General features: G+C 32.9%; 1 protein-coding gene across 5 annotated transcripts in view; it reads left to right on the top strand.

Moving 5' to 3' along the window:
• The window catches only part of Atg17 (autophagy-related 17), a 99,987-nt gene that overhangs the window by 28,127 nt on the left and 57,008 nt on the right, over positions 1 to 14,852 (top strand). For all 5 annotated transcript variants that reach the window (XM_075357102.1, XM_075357103.1, XM_075357101.1 and 2 more), the window contains exons 4-7: positions 551 to 712; positions 6,926 to 7,052; positions 7,800 to 8,010; positions 13,631 to 13,801. In XM_075357102.1, coding sequence (XP_075213217.1) covers positions 551 to 712; positions 6,926 to 7,052; positions 7,800 to 8,010; positions 13,631 to 13,801 — 671 coding nt within the window. The remainder of the gene's footprint in view (positions 1 to 550; positions 713 to 6,925; positions 7,053 to 7,799; positions 8,011 to 13,630; positions 13,802 to 14,852) is intronic.

Raw genomic sequence — 14,852 nt, 5'->3', positions numbered from 1 at the left:
TGATCTCATAATTTGTAATTATAAATCCACCAACATTAACAACTATCTTGATATTCTAAACATATGTCAAAAAGGAAGACACCCAAACATTATACATTATGAAATGATTATGATATACTAAATGAATGGACATAATCCAAACCCAACACAATTTTCTACCTTATGCTAAATATTTGCCTTTCTAAAAATGAAAAAGCCTAGCAGTTGACATCAAGGTAATGATGAGTTGGGAGTCAATAGAGGAGGGTGCAGCTGTTATGAAGTCATTTTTACAAGGTCTCATATATTGAGTTAAATATAAATTTTTTGTTTAAAGTAGTATTTATTTTATGCTTTTACCATTATTATATAATATTATATATATATATATATATATATATATATATATAGTATTATGTATAGCATTATATTATATATATGATGCAGTATTATACATTATTATATAGTAATATAGTAATATTTATTTATGCTTTTACAATTACAATTTATGTTTTGTAATTACAACAGTTTATTTTTTCATTAATGAATTTATTTGCTTTTGTTAATGCAGATGCTGATCTCAAAGACCAGGTTGATGCAACACTGACAATGCCAGCAACAATTAGCACGGTTGGTGTAAGAGCTCAGCTAGCTCAACAATTCTGTGAACTTGCTCGAGAACAAACTAGGATATGCGAGAAACTTGTACATGATCAACATTTACAGCAACAAGGTATTTTAAATAATTATATAAAAAAATATTATATTAATGTTCTTTTATTATATAAAATTTGATTTGTTTTATGTAAAATATTTATGAATTATATATAGTATGTGTTTTGTTATATTGCTTAATAGGGTTTTTGCTATTTAAAAAGAAAATAAAAGATGATCATCGTAAGTAGTAAAATTATTATTACAAGACTTGTCATTAACAATTCAGTTCTAGTTTTTATTACTTGCTAAGTCAAGGATTTCTTTACTATTTTTATTATCTTTGTTAATTTGAAAAAAAAAAATTGTGGTTTTGTATTTGGCTGGTTTTTAAAGTGTAAAATTACAATTCCAAACAGAAAAACCAACTGTGTAAAGAAAATCCAAACCAATGTAAAGAAAATTATTTTCATTCCCCAATCCCACCATGCGATCTCAAATAACTCAAATTGAGTTTGTTTATTGCCATCCTTAAATTGAGAGTAACTGAGGAAGAATTCTAAGAATCTCCGCCCCCTCTCTATCTCTATCTATCTCTCTCTCTCTGTGTGTGTGTGTGTGTGTGTGTATGTGTGCACATGTGTGGATGTGTGTGTGTATGTGTGCACATGTGTGGATGTGTGTGTGTGTGGGTGAGTGGTGTTTTTGTACTCCTGATAACTCAAATTGTAAGGAAAATTCAGCTTCACCCTCCAATCCCACTGTGTGACCAAAAGTAGTATTGTACTTTTCTTCGAAGTCTGTAAAAAAAATTCTTTTGGGAGCACATACAAGCATGTAAGTGTAATAAACAGAAATCTAATTACGCTGATAACATTATGTTTAAAAAACATAGCATTTTAAATCTATTACTGTAAAAAAAGTACGCATAATTAAAAAGGGATGAAAATATAATTAATGAACAAGTAAAATTGAGCGTATTAGATTAGAAAAAATAATACGTTTTAAGTTAATGTTTTTGTTTAGATTTAAAAAATATATATATTAAAATTGTGGTACCAAAATAATAGTACCATTATCTGCTGCAGATTGTTATAACAGCAGAGGTAAATCATTTTATACCAGTGACTGAAATTGTAAACACCTGAATATTTTTTACATTTCAGTTAAGTTTTAAATCTAAAAACCCTCGCAAACATTCCATTGAAGCAGAGATCTCTGTTTAAGTACTAAATACAAAAAATAGGAAAAAATAAAGCAGTCTGCTGAAAAATTAATTTTTCTAATTGTAACTGGCTGTAATTTTAAAATTACTGGTTGTAATTTGCTAGTCTATTTGTTAACAAAGAAGTTATTTACACATGTGTGTGCAGAAAACGTAAATGATTTTATTGATTAAAATATTGCATCACATTTGTCCTTTTATAATTATTGAAATAGTTTATTTTTTCATTCTATTTCTTGAGTGTGATGATGGTTTTGTCATTTATGTTTTTTAGATTTAGAATTTTAAATTGATATTTATTGGAAAGGGAAATTTTTAGACTGACATTGTGTTCTGTGAGATTGACCACTGTGAAGTTAGCAATATAGTGTTCACAGATGAAACTTTAAGATCAACTTTTTAGTTTTTACCCTGGGTCTTTTTGTATTTTAGATATGGGAAAGTGATTATCTTTTTTAATATTCCGGTATAACATCAAAATTAGTTTGTTTTAATTAACTGTGTTGGTTTACTTTATGGAAATAAATAATTGTAAATAAAGATTTATGGAAGACCACCAGCTGTTTTATGTGTCGTTGGGATTCATCATTTTTTAATGTTTTATTGGTTAGTTAGGTGTAAGAAGAATTTTTGTACTGATAGTATTTAAAAAAAGATAAATTGCAGTGCTCTTACTAATAATTCTATTCCATTTCATTTTCAGGAGAAAAATGAATTAATATTAAAGAAAATAGAATTATTATTGAAAATCATGTACAGTTTTTCTGATGTGAAGTAGCAAACTTTAAAATTATAAGTACTATCTGATTAAATGGAGGCCACCTGTTTTCAGAGGGAAGAATGATGTTTTAAAAAAAAACTCAAACATGTACACACAGTATAGGCCTTTATTTATATCATACAAAATGTTTGAAATTTTATGAACTACTTTTTGCTTGAAAAGAGTCCCAAAAGTTAACGATGTTGCCGAGGAGATCGTTGAATACATTGCCACTGGCTGCCAATCGCCACATGCGTTTAGCCAGATATGAATCTAAATAGTGGCGAGCTGTGCTCCTATGTTTTGTGTTCTGCCATTTTGCCGACCCCACATTCATTCAATTTGCTAAGAATTAGCCCCAGTTTCAGGATCCAGAAAATTGTATTTGTGAAAGTATAATTAGTGAATCTGGCCTTTTCAAGTTCATCAGAGCTGTACCCTTTCAACAATCTGATATAATGGTTGAGCTAGGATCAATATGTAGTTTAATTTGCTTTATCGCTAGAGTTTTCACACTCCTATTCCGCACATTCACAAGAAAGCAGCCTTCCAATTCCCGACATAACCCACCAAAAACCCATTGTTGCAGTAATTCTCGTCCAGTATTGTTTTTGCATTTGGCAAGCAAAGTTTCATCACTCTCACAATGCGGTTAACACCTCCTGTTTTACCTTCATTTTTATGCTTCACTGAGAAAGTACACACCTCTCGCATGTAGTAATTATTCTAATCAACAATGGTATTTAGTGACATATCTAACTGCTTCTCGCACCACGATATGGGAGTAAGTTCTTTACACCAACAGTACAAAAATCGCACAATTGTCGTAAATGGAAGTCTGCTATGTGAAAACCAAGTGTTCACTCGAAGGCCTACATTTTTACGGTATAGGCTTGTATTGCATGGCCAAAATGGATTTTGGTGGCTAAAATACAGACGCATTTCATGTCCATTAACACATTGTGTCGATGTTAGCAAACACTCTTTAGACTAAAGGAAACAAACAGCTTCTTCCTCAGTTTTGAGCAAATCCCAAATCAACACACAGTCACTCATTTCACTAGTAAGTCTACACTACAAACAAAAGGTAGGAACAACGCAAAAAATGCAGCGACAATGATAAATAGCGATCATGATAATCCATTGTTGCTGCGCAGAGCACTGACCTTGGCCCAACTAACTTGACCTTGATTGCGATAAGCCCCAATCTATTAAGAAAAGCATTTTCTTCAATAGCCAATGAACCTCAACCTAACCTAACTTCAACATTTTTTTTTCCTGTTTAGCATCTGGGATCACCATCAGGTATTATTTCAGAGGATGAATGAGGATGATATTTATGAGTAAGTAAAGTATAGTCTTGTACAGTCTCAGGTTGATCATTTCTGAGATCTATTGTTAATTGAAACCCAACCCCCAAAGAACACTGGTACCCATGATCTTGTATTCAAATCTGTGTAAAAATAATTATCTTTACTAGGATTTGAACGTTGGAACTCTCATCTTTGAAATGAGCTGATTTGCGAAGACACATTCACCACTAGATCAACCTGGCCGATTACCTTCTTTTTCCTGCTTATACCCTGCTGATTACCTTTTAGATAATACTTCAGAGGATGAGTGAGGATGATATGTATGAATATAAATGAAGTGTGGTCTTATACAGTCTCATTCGACCATTCCTGAGATGTGTGGTTAATTGAAACCCAACCACCAAAGAACACCGGTGTCCAAACCTCATCCTAACTTAGTAACCTAACCTCAACCTAACAGTCACAGTGTGCTGTGTTAGGATGGCCTTTGTTTAATCAGAAACTACCAAAATTATACAGCATAACATCTACATTATATTGTTTGGTGTTTGCTATATATCATTTCCCCTAACAGAGATTATCATTGATGATGTGTGCGCTGAGTGTCTACGGATCTACCGGCATGCCCATATGCTGTCAAGCAAGCCATGCGTGAGTTGCAGCGCAATCCCTGGCAGCTTGTTAAGTATGTTACTGGCAAAAGCCATTGCACGTGCTGTCCAGTGTTCAATGCGGGTTTGGTGGTTGTGACCTCACGTTAACATCTGTGGTAACTTACCAGGCTACCTGGTACTCTGTTCCCAGATGCTCCAGATTGTTTCAGGGTGAAGCAGAAGTTGGTGTTAGGGTGGGTGAGACACCATTCCCTGGTGTACGGACTGTGGAACCCGTAGATATAGGCCGAGTGGTTTTTCAAATGGCACTGAGAAAGGCACCGGGGATTGACCAACTTGACCTTGATATTTTGTATTATCTGCTGCCTGTCATAAGAGAGCTGCTTGGCAGACTGTTCTCGATGTACCTAATCTGGGGGTTGCTTTCCGACTTGTTGGAAGGTGGCTTTGGTAAGGGTGCTCTTAAAATCAGGAAAGGATCTGAGTGAGGTCAGCAGTTATTGACCCATCAGCCTTGTGGGTCAGCAGCTTGAAAGGCTGCTTGTGGAACGGCTTTCGCCGATCACTGTCTCCTGTTAGTTTGTGGTAACTCACGACCTCAGCTAGAAGAACAAGCACAGGCAGCTTTGTCAACCACAGAGGGCTGGATGGACATTCAAATATTAAGCATTTCTGTGCCCAAGATGAAGTTTATGCTTCTCAAGGGTGCAGACAAATTATCATACAGTTGTAATCCATGTATTAAGTATAAAGGCTGTGTAATCAGCCGAGTTTGAGTTCATAAGTACCTAGGTGTTTTGTTTGATGTGAAGTTGCTGTTTAGCATCCACATTAGCAAAGTGTCTGCTGAGACACCACACATCTCAGGAATGGTCGAATGAGACTGTATAAGACCACACTTCATTTATATTCATACATATCATCCTCACTCATCCTCTGAAGTATTATCTAAAAGGTAATCAGCAGAGTATAGGCAGACACCATCTCTGTGATACACAAGTTTAAGAGGATTGTTCGAAAGGATTACAAACTGTCAGGCCGTCATTTGTACATGGTGTATCGAGGTGTCTTCAAAAGTATGATTTCTACACGATGTCCGTTTGGGTACATACATTGGAAAAAAAATCGAGCACTTATTCAAAATTTAAGGAGTGTCCAGTGCAGTGCCTTAATGTATGCACTGGTGTTTTTAAAACTCCTATGAGAGACTACCACTATATTGGGAAAGGCTCCCCCAATCGGATTAAGTGGTGAAAGTTCGGGCAGCCATGTGGAAATTGCCAAGTGGCAGGGGGGCTGAGGTATTTAGGATGCGGTTTTGAGCCGGGCCTGGCCCAGAGCAGAATGGTGATCTCAATGCACCAGTTCTAAATTTTGAATAGTTGCCCATCTCCCACCCATGACGGAGGCTTTACAGCAAGAATGTCATGCAACAACTAAGGGAAGGGCCCTGTGTAGATTTATAGAGGATCTGGGGGGCGGGAAGGTATGTCTCTCGTTTGTTTTTAAGGACAACGTGAGCCCGAGTGCTCTCCAACCATATAAATTTAAATCAATATTTGTTTCGGTTCCACTTGGCAGCTGATTAGCTGTGCGTCTGCAGGGAGGTCCAGTCAAACAAACACATGATGTTCGACTGCCCAGCTCTTGGGGGGCCAGAAGTCAGGCCACCCTGGAACTTGGAGGTCATGGAGAAAATTGGCCACTCTTAAGCGGCGAGTCATTGTAAGAGCCGCATTGTCGGACTGTGTGGGAGTTCCTTGATGCGGTTGCTTTGTTCAATCAACATCAGTAGTTTACCTAAGAGAAAAGACTCCTACCTTGCTGCTGTAAGAAGCTAACCGAGAGATATGGCTGACTACCAGCCAGATTAAGGCTCCAAGCGCTTTAGTGGTGGACAGGTGCTTGCTGGCATTCAGCGGCCTAGGGGTGGCAGTGAATTGCTGTCTTTGATGAGATAAATTAATTATTGATAGTCATATATGTTTTAGTAGTTGTTGAAGTGCACCTACCCATTTTAGTGATATATGACAAGTGGGCGGTGGGACACGCAAGCGATTGGTGTGTGATACCACACTTATTCCACCCATGCTTTTAGGGTAGCTAGCCATTTGTGGCACAGACATTTGGTCTTATGCTTTAGGGCGACCGATTGGGATGGTAGCGGGAGAAATGCCAAGCAAACCAATATCATTTGTCGTACTTTGAAAACATTTTTCACAAACTGAAAATGTGAAATGAAAAAAAGTAAATAAAATAAGCTTAAAAGATTTCTAAATATATCTGTAGTCAGAGTTTTCCTTCAATCAAGGCTTTACCCCAAGAAGTCTTTGCCTTTCTCTTTCTCTGATATATGTATAATTATATTTTTATTTTACAGGATGGTCTGCTGTGATTGCCAATTTAGATGATATAACAGCCGCTTTCAGAGCTAGAGGGGAAATATTTGAACAGAGCTATAAACAATATTTAGATTCAAGAGAAGTTTGCTTACAGTTATTAGATAGGTCTGTAGTTTAAATATTCTATTAAAGCATGTTTTGATAAATATCTCTAATAAATATAGTATAATTTAAAATATATTATAAATATTGTATTCTAATATCTGTACTTTAGTTGTATCAGCCACAAAGTATGGCCCTAGAAGGAGCATTTATCAGCTTTTTCTATTGCTTTCTACTAAGGCTTACATTTTCTTTATTGCTAGTAATTTTTATCTATTGTGTAATAAAAATCTGTCCATAACACTTTTTATTACATAATTTAAACTTCTGTCTTTATATTCAAAGTAGAATAAGTTAACAGTTATCATTTCTGTTGAAATAAGAGTAATTCTGACTTTTACTATTTCATAGTCACAGATGTTTTTTCTACTCTTCACAATTCTGTTGAATAACCAACCATCTCTGTATGTTCTTGGTACAAACTTCAAACTTAAATTCTCTCTTTACTTCCTTGTACCATATTAATCCCCTTCATATTTTTCCTAATACATTGTGTAATAGTTTGATTCAGTATGTGTGTATTTTATTTATTCTAGTTATGCATTATAGTTAATTTTAATTGTTTGTGGTAATATATTAATAAGACCATGTGCTGAACTTTAGTTGGGTTTTTAGCCACTTGTGAGGTAGTAAAATTTGAAATTTTACTTTTAGTACTATTTTTATACTGAAATATGCATTTTACTTATTATAATTCAATTTTCGTGCAACACTCCATTTGTTTATATTTATTTATTTTTTTAACTCTAGTTTTACAGTTGATTTGGATACACTTTCCAAGGTTCCAATATTGCCTGTACTTCTGGAACATGATCAGCCTGAAGCAGAAGAAAACAATGAAGCGACCAGTGAATCCAGTCAAAAAAAATGTCCTGAAACACTTTTGGAATGGATTGCACTTAAAGACCGTAGCAGTAGTTTGGAAAAAATTTCTGATCACTGCATAAAAGGCCTCGGAAAGGTATTTTTCATTTTAATTTTAATTATAATGTTGTTTTATTATCATATAAAAGAAACATAATTATCTATTGAACTTCCATGGTAATAACAAATCTCATACCTTACTAAATTATAGGGGAATTTATTCTAATCCAATTGATTTCTGATTACATGATGCAGTAGAACAGTAAGGAGAAGTGATCACAGATCATAGTGTATTAAGTAAATCTTTTATATTACACAAGCCTTTTAGTTTTTTATTCTTATATATATATTTTAGCGCCGAATCCGAAAATAACCTTCAATTTTTTACATCACATCAGGATTTTTTCAAATTGCAAATTTCAAAATTTGCAAAAAGTTGAAAAATTGCGAAAATGTGGTATAATAAATTAGATTTAAAATTTTTAATAAATTATAAAAATAATATATGTTTTTATAATTTTTATGTATTATTAATTAATTTAGGTTAAGTTTTATATAGTCCATTTCTTTTTTCTTTTTCCTCTGTATGTTAAATAAATATATATAATACATGATATAGTATTTTTTCGGTCTCCACAAAGTACAGAATTAGAGAATACCTTGACTTTAAATGTTTTCGGGCCTAAGCCCATCTTCAGTGATATTTTTCAATAATTCTTCATCTGTGTACATTTACACATTAAATTTTATCTTTTTACTTTTTTTCATAAAAATTGTCATTAATGAAACTTAAAAATATTTAAAAAAATTCAGAACAAATATTTGTTCAGTCAAGAGAATGAAAAAGTATTGGAATAATTTAGTTAACCATATATATTCTTATAGCTATGATCTGAAAAGGAGGGCAAGGGTGGTCACTGACCCCTTAATTTCTAATGAAATTTGCCACAAAAGAAGCCTACTTTTTATTATGGTGCACTTTTAAATTAATTTATTTTTATTTATTTAATTAATTTTTATGAGGTATATGACCGTACCTCAAAGGCATGACCGCCTTTGGAAACTACTGTCCTCTTCACCAACCCATTATGATGAAGTATGTAAAATACTTACAATTTTATTTTACGCGTTCCAAGTTTCTTTGGATGGCTTATACTCTGCTTCGTGTTTTTCCTTGTAGTTCTCTAAAGGGTTCATCTCTGTGTATCATCCAGCATTAGTCTACTGTTATCATAGTAGTCAGTTTTCCTTGATACCTCCTTTCCATTTCTTTCATGTCCTGATGAATTCTCTCACCCAACTCTTCACTAATGGCACCCAGATTTTCAGGAAAATAGTCCACACGTGAATTTAAGAAGTGAACCTTAAAGCTCATGGAACAGCCTAAATTTTTGTACTTCTGCAGCATGTTCTCAACAATTGATTTGAAGTTTGGATCCTTCTTATTGCCCAGAAACTTGGTTACTGCGTCTTTAAAGGCTCCGCAGGCTTTTTTTTTTACAACTTCCATTTGCTTCTCAAAATTACCATCTTTGAGAATTTTTTAATGTCAGGACCATTAAAGACACACCCTCTTTTAGTTTGGCGGTTGATAAGACTGGAAATTTGTCACAGCTGTATTAAAACATTTACTTTCTTTGGGTAAGGCTTTGACAGATTGCTTCATCAACCCTAACTTGATGTGCAGAGGTGGAATGGAGAACCTTATTTGGATTTACGAGAGCCTTTTCAAACATTTTTGGTTCCAGATTCTAGTGAAGCTTTTTTTGGTCATTCTTTCCTTATTTCCAATGATTTTTTCTGTCTCTGTTATCCCATTCGCACAAAAAACAAGGAAATTTTCTATGACCTCCTTGCTGTCCTAGGAGCATCAATATTATTTTGAGATTGCTGCATGTAATGCACTTTTAATTATTTATTGTATTTAATTTTATTGAGAATGAATTTCAAATTATCGTACCCTCTTTTAAATGGACATAATGTCTGATGGGTATTGACAGATATATATTCCCATTGTGAAAAAGGATAACTTTGAGGCTTCTTTTGGACGAATCTATAAACAGTCAAAACAGAGTCAAAAGTTCACATATATCAGTTGAGAAGACTAATTCTCCTTCTTCTGAAAAATACAGAAGAAGATCCTTTTCTTTGTACTTGAACCAGGTAAATGAGGTTCCAGCCGCTAGCAGGTTCTTCTCTTTAAGCCTAGAACCAAGCAATTTTGAATTTTCTTTGGTCAGATGTAAGTATTGAACCGAATTGTTTAGTTCAGACTGTGAATAAAGCTCTAGTGTACAGCTATCTCTGGGTTCATGCTCCTTGATGTTGTCATCATTTAAATCATGTGTGGAAGTCTGTTTCTGGTAAATTTTTTGTTGGAATTGGCACTGATATGTCTTCACCATGAGGAATCTACTGTAAAGCGGATAGTTTATTTGGATCAATAATTATTTTTTATTGTTCAAATAGAAACTGTGAACCAGTTGAACAAAAGTAACAATCATTGGTGTGATTTCATGGCTTTCGCCACACCATTGGAACTCCAAATCTGAACTCTTCTTGTTCACCTTTTGATCACCGTCTGTCCTTCAATGTATAAGCAGCAAACGTAGTGGGGTGCCCAAGTTTTGTCTTGATCTCCTATTTTCAGTTTTAGTACACTTTTTGAATGAAACTTGTTATATTTCTTTTTTGCCTTTCCACCAAACTCTCGCCACAAATGTAATAAAAAGAATCTGCAGAATGTTTACAGCCTCTTAAAGCCATTTTGAAAATAGAAAGTTTGCTTTTATGGGCTGAAAATATACTTTCCACCAACAAAAATGCATTTGATCATGGAGGCCAGAAAAAAATTTTGATTTGCTCATGCTGATGGTTGAAACAGTACTGATAATAGTTGCACAGTGCATAAACAGTGTGGATAGCTTCTAATAGATATGTTACATCTTGTTAAGTTTTGTCGCAACCTGTTGGCCAGCCTCTCCCACCATTTCATCTTCAAACCAATCCCCCTTTCTCATCGTTCTCTTTAGACCACGAAACTGTTTAGCTATAAGAATGCATAGTTTAAGCCAAAAAAGTGAATATATTATATTAATTCATTGAAAAAAAAAAAGTTTTCTGTCTATTTTATAGTATCACATTTCGCAATTTTTCAATTTTTACAAATTCTGAAATTTGTGATTTGCAAATCACAAATTTTTGGTGCAAAAATCCTAACATTATGCAAAAAAAATTTTCAGATTCAGTGCTAAAAAATACATAGGAATCAATTATTAAAAGTTAAAAACATTCCACAACCCAAAATTTCAGACTTGTGTTATCATTCAATTATATTTTTAAACATGCTGATTGGTGGATAAAATAAGTCTAGCAGTTAATTACAATAACTAAAATCTTAAAGCAATTAAACTATATAGTAGTAATAAGAAGTTTAAAAATTCAGTTTTTCAATTTCATGTCATAAAAGTTGCAAAGAAGGCGATCACATCTGAGATCATTATTAATTCAAGATCATTAAATTTAATGATATTCATGTGATTTTTTAAATTTCTTACATTTGGCATTAAGAAAAAAAAGTCTATCTTACAAAGCAGTAGTTTGTATGAAAGAGAACTAGAAAGAAGTAGCTATACTAAATGGTTACTTAAATAAAGTATGTAATGGGATGGTATTCAAAAACATTTTCAAAATAATTATTTAGAATCATAAACTAGAAGAAGTCCATTGTGATTATTAAACAATTATTGCCAGAGGAATAAAAAAAAAATATTATGAAAAAAGGATAATGAATCTACAGTACAGTTGTAAATATCATAGGAAAGTAAATAATTTTTATTTTACTCTAGAAAATGAGTATTTCTGCTAGTGTATAAAATACAAATAAAAACAACGCCTATTAACAAAAAATCAAGAAGTGTTGTTTTTAGCTAATTCCAATCAAAAGTGTAAAGTTAGCTTAAAAACTGTCTATAACTCAAACTCTATGTTTTCAGTTGATATTGTGTAAAATAATACTTCCAATTTTGATAAACAGTTGACAGTGAACTGATGGCAGTGTGGTGGTTACATGCCCAACAGACCGCTTAAAGCTACTATTGTGGATACATGAACTAATCACTATTGCCAATCTTTATTTATAACTTGTCGGCCCTTACTTTTGAACCGCATCTTGTATTTGTTTTATTTGGATCAATTATAATAGTCTTCATAAGTTTTTTCATTCCTTAACTTCATTAATTAATCGATTCCTTAGCTATAAAAATTTCTTTATTATTTCTTAATTCTAATTGTCAGTATCCTTTAAATGGTGAAAATTTGATATTATTATTAATCCCTTACTTAAAAGATTATTTTCTGCTGTTTCTTCATAATTTTTGTTAGAAAAATATTTGACGTTATCATTTGGGCCATAGAAAACTACAAATCATTGTCATCCTCGTATAATTTAATTATGAAGAGCTTAGAAAAAAAATAGAAACTAGAAACAGAATTATGACATTTACAATAATATATATGCTGTTATAAATTATTAGTTAAGTTAAAAGGAAAATAGATATTTGAACAAATTAGCCATTAAAAAAGAATTTGTAATAATAAAAATCTCATACTGGTGATTGAAAATTACTTGGCTAATTTGGGAGCTGATTTTAACATTAATGTAAGTAAAACGTTCCTTTATTGAGTACAGAAGTATTTGTCCCAGTTTCTGCTCCAGATGTTTACTCTTGGATCACCTGCTCTATGGAAGGTATGTGAAATTCTTGGGATCCAAATTAAGGAGGCAAATTTGATGGTGTTTATGCAAACTGTAAATACAAAAATGAAATCATTGTACTAACGAAAATGAAAGTACAAGACTGAGAAACCAAGAGTCGCCGACCATTGATTTCTGTTCCGACAACTTTTTTGTGCTCAGTACTCTGACCATTATTTGTTTCATGTTTCCATTTGAACTCTGGAAAATCTAATAAGTTTATTTTGAACACCTGAAAAACTTTATAGGAAAAGGTTTTGACAGGTAAAATCAAATTTTTGATAAAAGAAGAAATCTTCTTTAATAATCTTCTTTAATAGGAAATCTTACAGTACGGGAATCATTTTAGGGACTGGTATGTGCTTATACAACTGTGCATACGTGCGGCATGACCTGCAGTTCTTGAGTTGAAATGCCTAAACTAAGCAGGTATTTTAAATTAGAATTAAGATTAAAGGTAGTTTTTAAGTAAAGTAAAATTTATTATTACTTATAATACTATATCCTAGCAAGTATTTATTTTGTGGTAAATTTTACCAGGCTATATTGCCTAACATTTGGATAAATGGAGCAGTATGGCTCCATGTATCTCATTAAGATAAATGAAAGAAACTGCCTTGTGATTTAATTGGCCTTTGTCTTTACTTCTCTCCTACTAAACTACCTATGCTGCCACCACACGTCTGTTGTTTGTAAACATAACTTCTGTCAATTTGCACAGATACTGAATTTGTTTTATGATTATAATATTAAAAAAGAGTACTTAATTATTAAATTGAAATTATTATTATTAGAGTTTATTTATCATATTTTGAAACTAATTTTTACCATGTTTCTGTAACAAATTTGGGTTAGATGTAGTATTTGATTTTTATTAATAGTTTTATAATTTTTTATCTCAAACTTTCTTTTTGCTTAATTTATTGATTGAATTTGAAATAAAATTTTTGTTCGTTTACAGTTTGATGAGAAGATTTTGGAATCATTAAAGATAGAATTAAACAATTGTCTGGATGCAGCTAATACTAGTGACCTGCGAGAAATTAAAGGTTTAGAAGATCGTTTATATGGTTTGGAACAGCTGATGTGTGAAACAAGAAAAATTGTGCAAGAACAAGGTGATCTTGCTCAGGTGAGTTAAAAAAAAAACATACAGATTATTATAAGTAATGAAAATGATAACAACATAAAATGATTATATTATGTTTTAGTAAAAGAGAAGTAAAATGTAGTTTTTCAAATTATTGTAATATGTATCTATGTTTACATATGCAGTACTGTATTTACAGACCAGTTGTGAGTAGACTATTGTTAGACAATCTACTAATTATGTAATTGAATAGAAAATCTATAAAATTCAGATGTAGAACTTTTGAGACAATAATTTATTTATTAACTCTATTATTGTGTTTTTAAAAATGCTATACAGCTTAGGTTACTGTTGCTAAAATACAGTGAAACCTCTCCAACTAACCATCTCTCAAACATGACCAGCCCCCCTAAACGACCAAAAAAAGTAGGAATAATGGAATTTTGTATACATGTGTAATAATATTTTATCTTCCCAAAAATGTCCACTTTCCAATCTGATCGCAACCACATAATTTAGGTTAGATTCTATATAATATGACCACTTTCTTGGAATTTTAATATCCATTGTATAATGAATTATGTACATGCATACTGTACAGAAGCAGTTATCATAAAAACATGTACAGTTTATCTAATTAAGCCGAGTCGGAGCGTGGAATGTTAGAAGCTTAAAAAAGGTTGGTAGGCTAGAGAATTTAAAAAGGGAAATGGATAGGGTAAACGTTGATATAGTAGGAATTAGTGAGGTTCGGTGGGAAGAGGAAGGCGACTTTTGGTCGGGTGACTTTAGAGTAATTAACTCAGCGTCAAATAATGGGCAGGCAGGAGTAGGTTTCGTGATGAACAAGAAAATAGGGAGGAGAGTGGAGTATTTCAAGACGCGTAGCGATAGAGTCATTGTAATAAGGATAAATTCAAAACCTAAACCGACAACGATTGTTAACGTCTATATGCCTACAAGCGCCCATGATGATGATGAGGTAGAATGTGTATACGAAGAGATTGATGAAGCAATTAAACACGTAAAAGGAGATGAAAATTTAATAATAGTTGGAGATTGGAATGCAAGCATTGGAAAAGGCAAGGAAGGA

Source organism: Lycorma delicatula, chromosome 2 (assembly GCF_047948215.1).
Source record: "Lycorma delicatula isolate Av1 chromosome 2, ASM4794821v1, whole genome shotgun sequence".
In the NCBI taxonomy this organism is placed as follows: Eukaryota; Metazoa; Arthropoda; class Insecta; order Hemiptera; family Fulgoridae; genus Lycorma; species Lycorma delicatula.
Note: the sequence above shows the minus strand (reverse complement) of the source record. Positions and strands in the feature narration are given on the sequence as shown.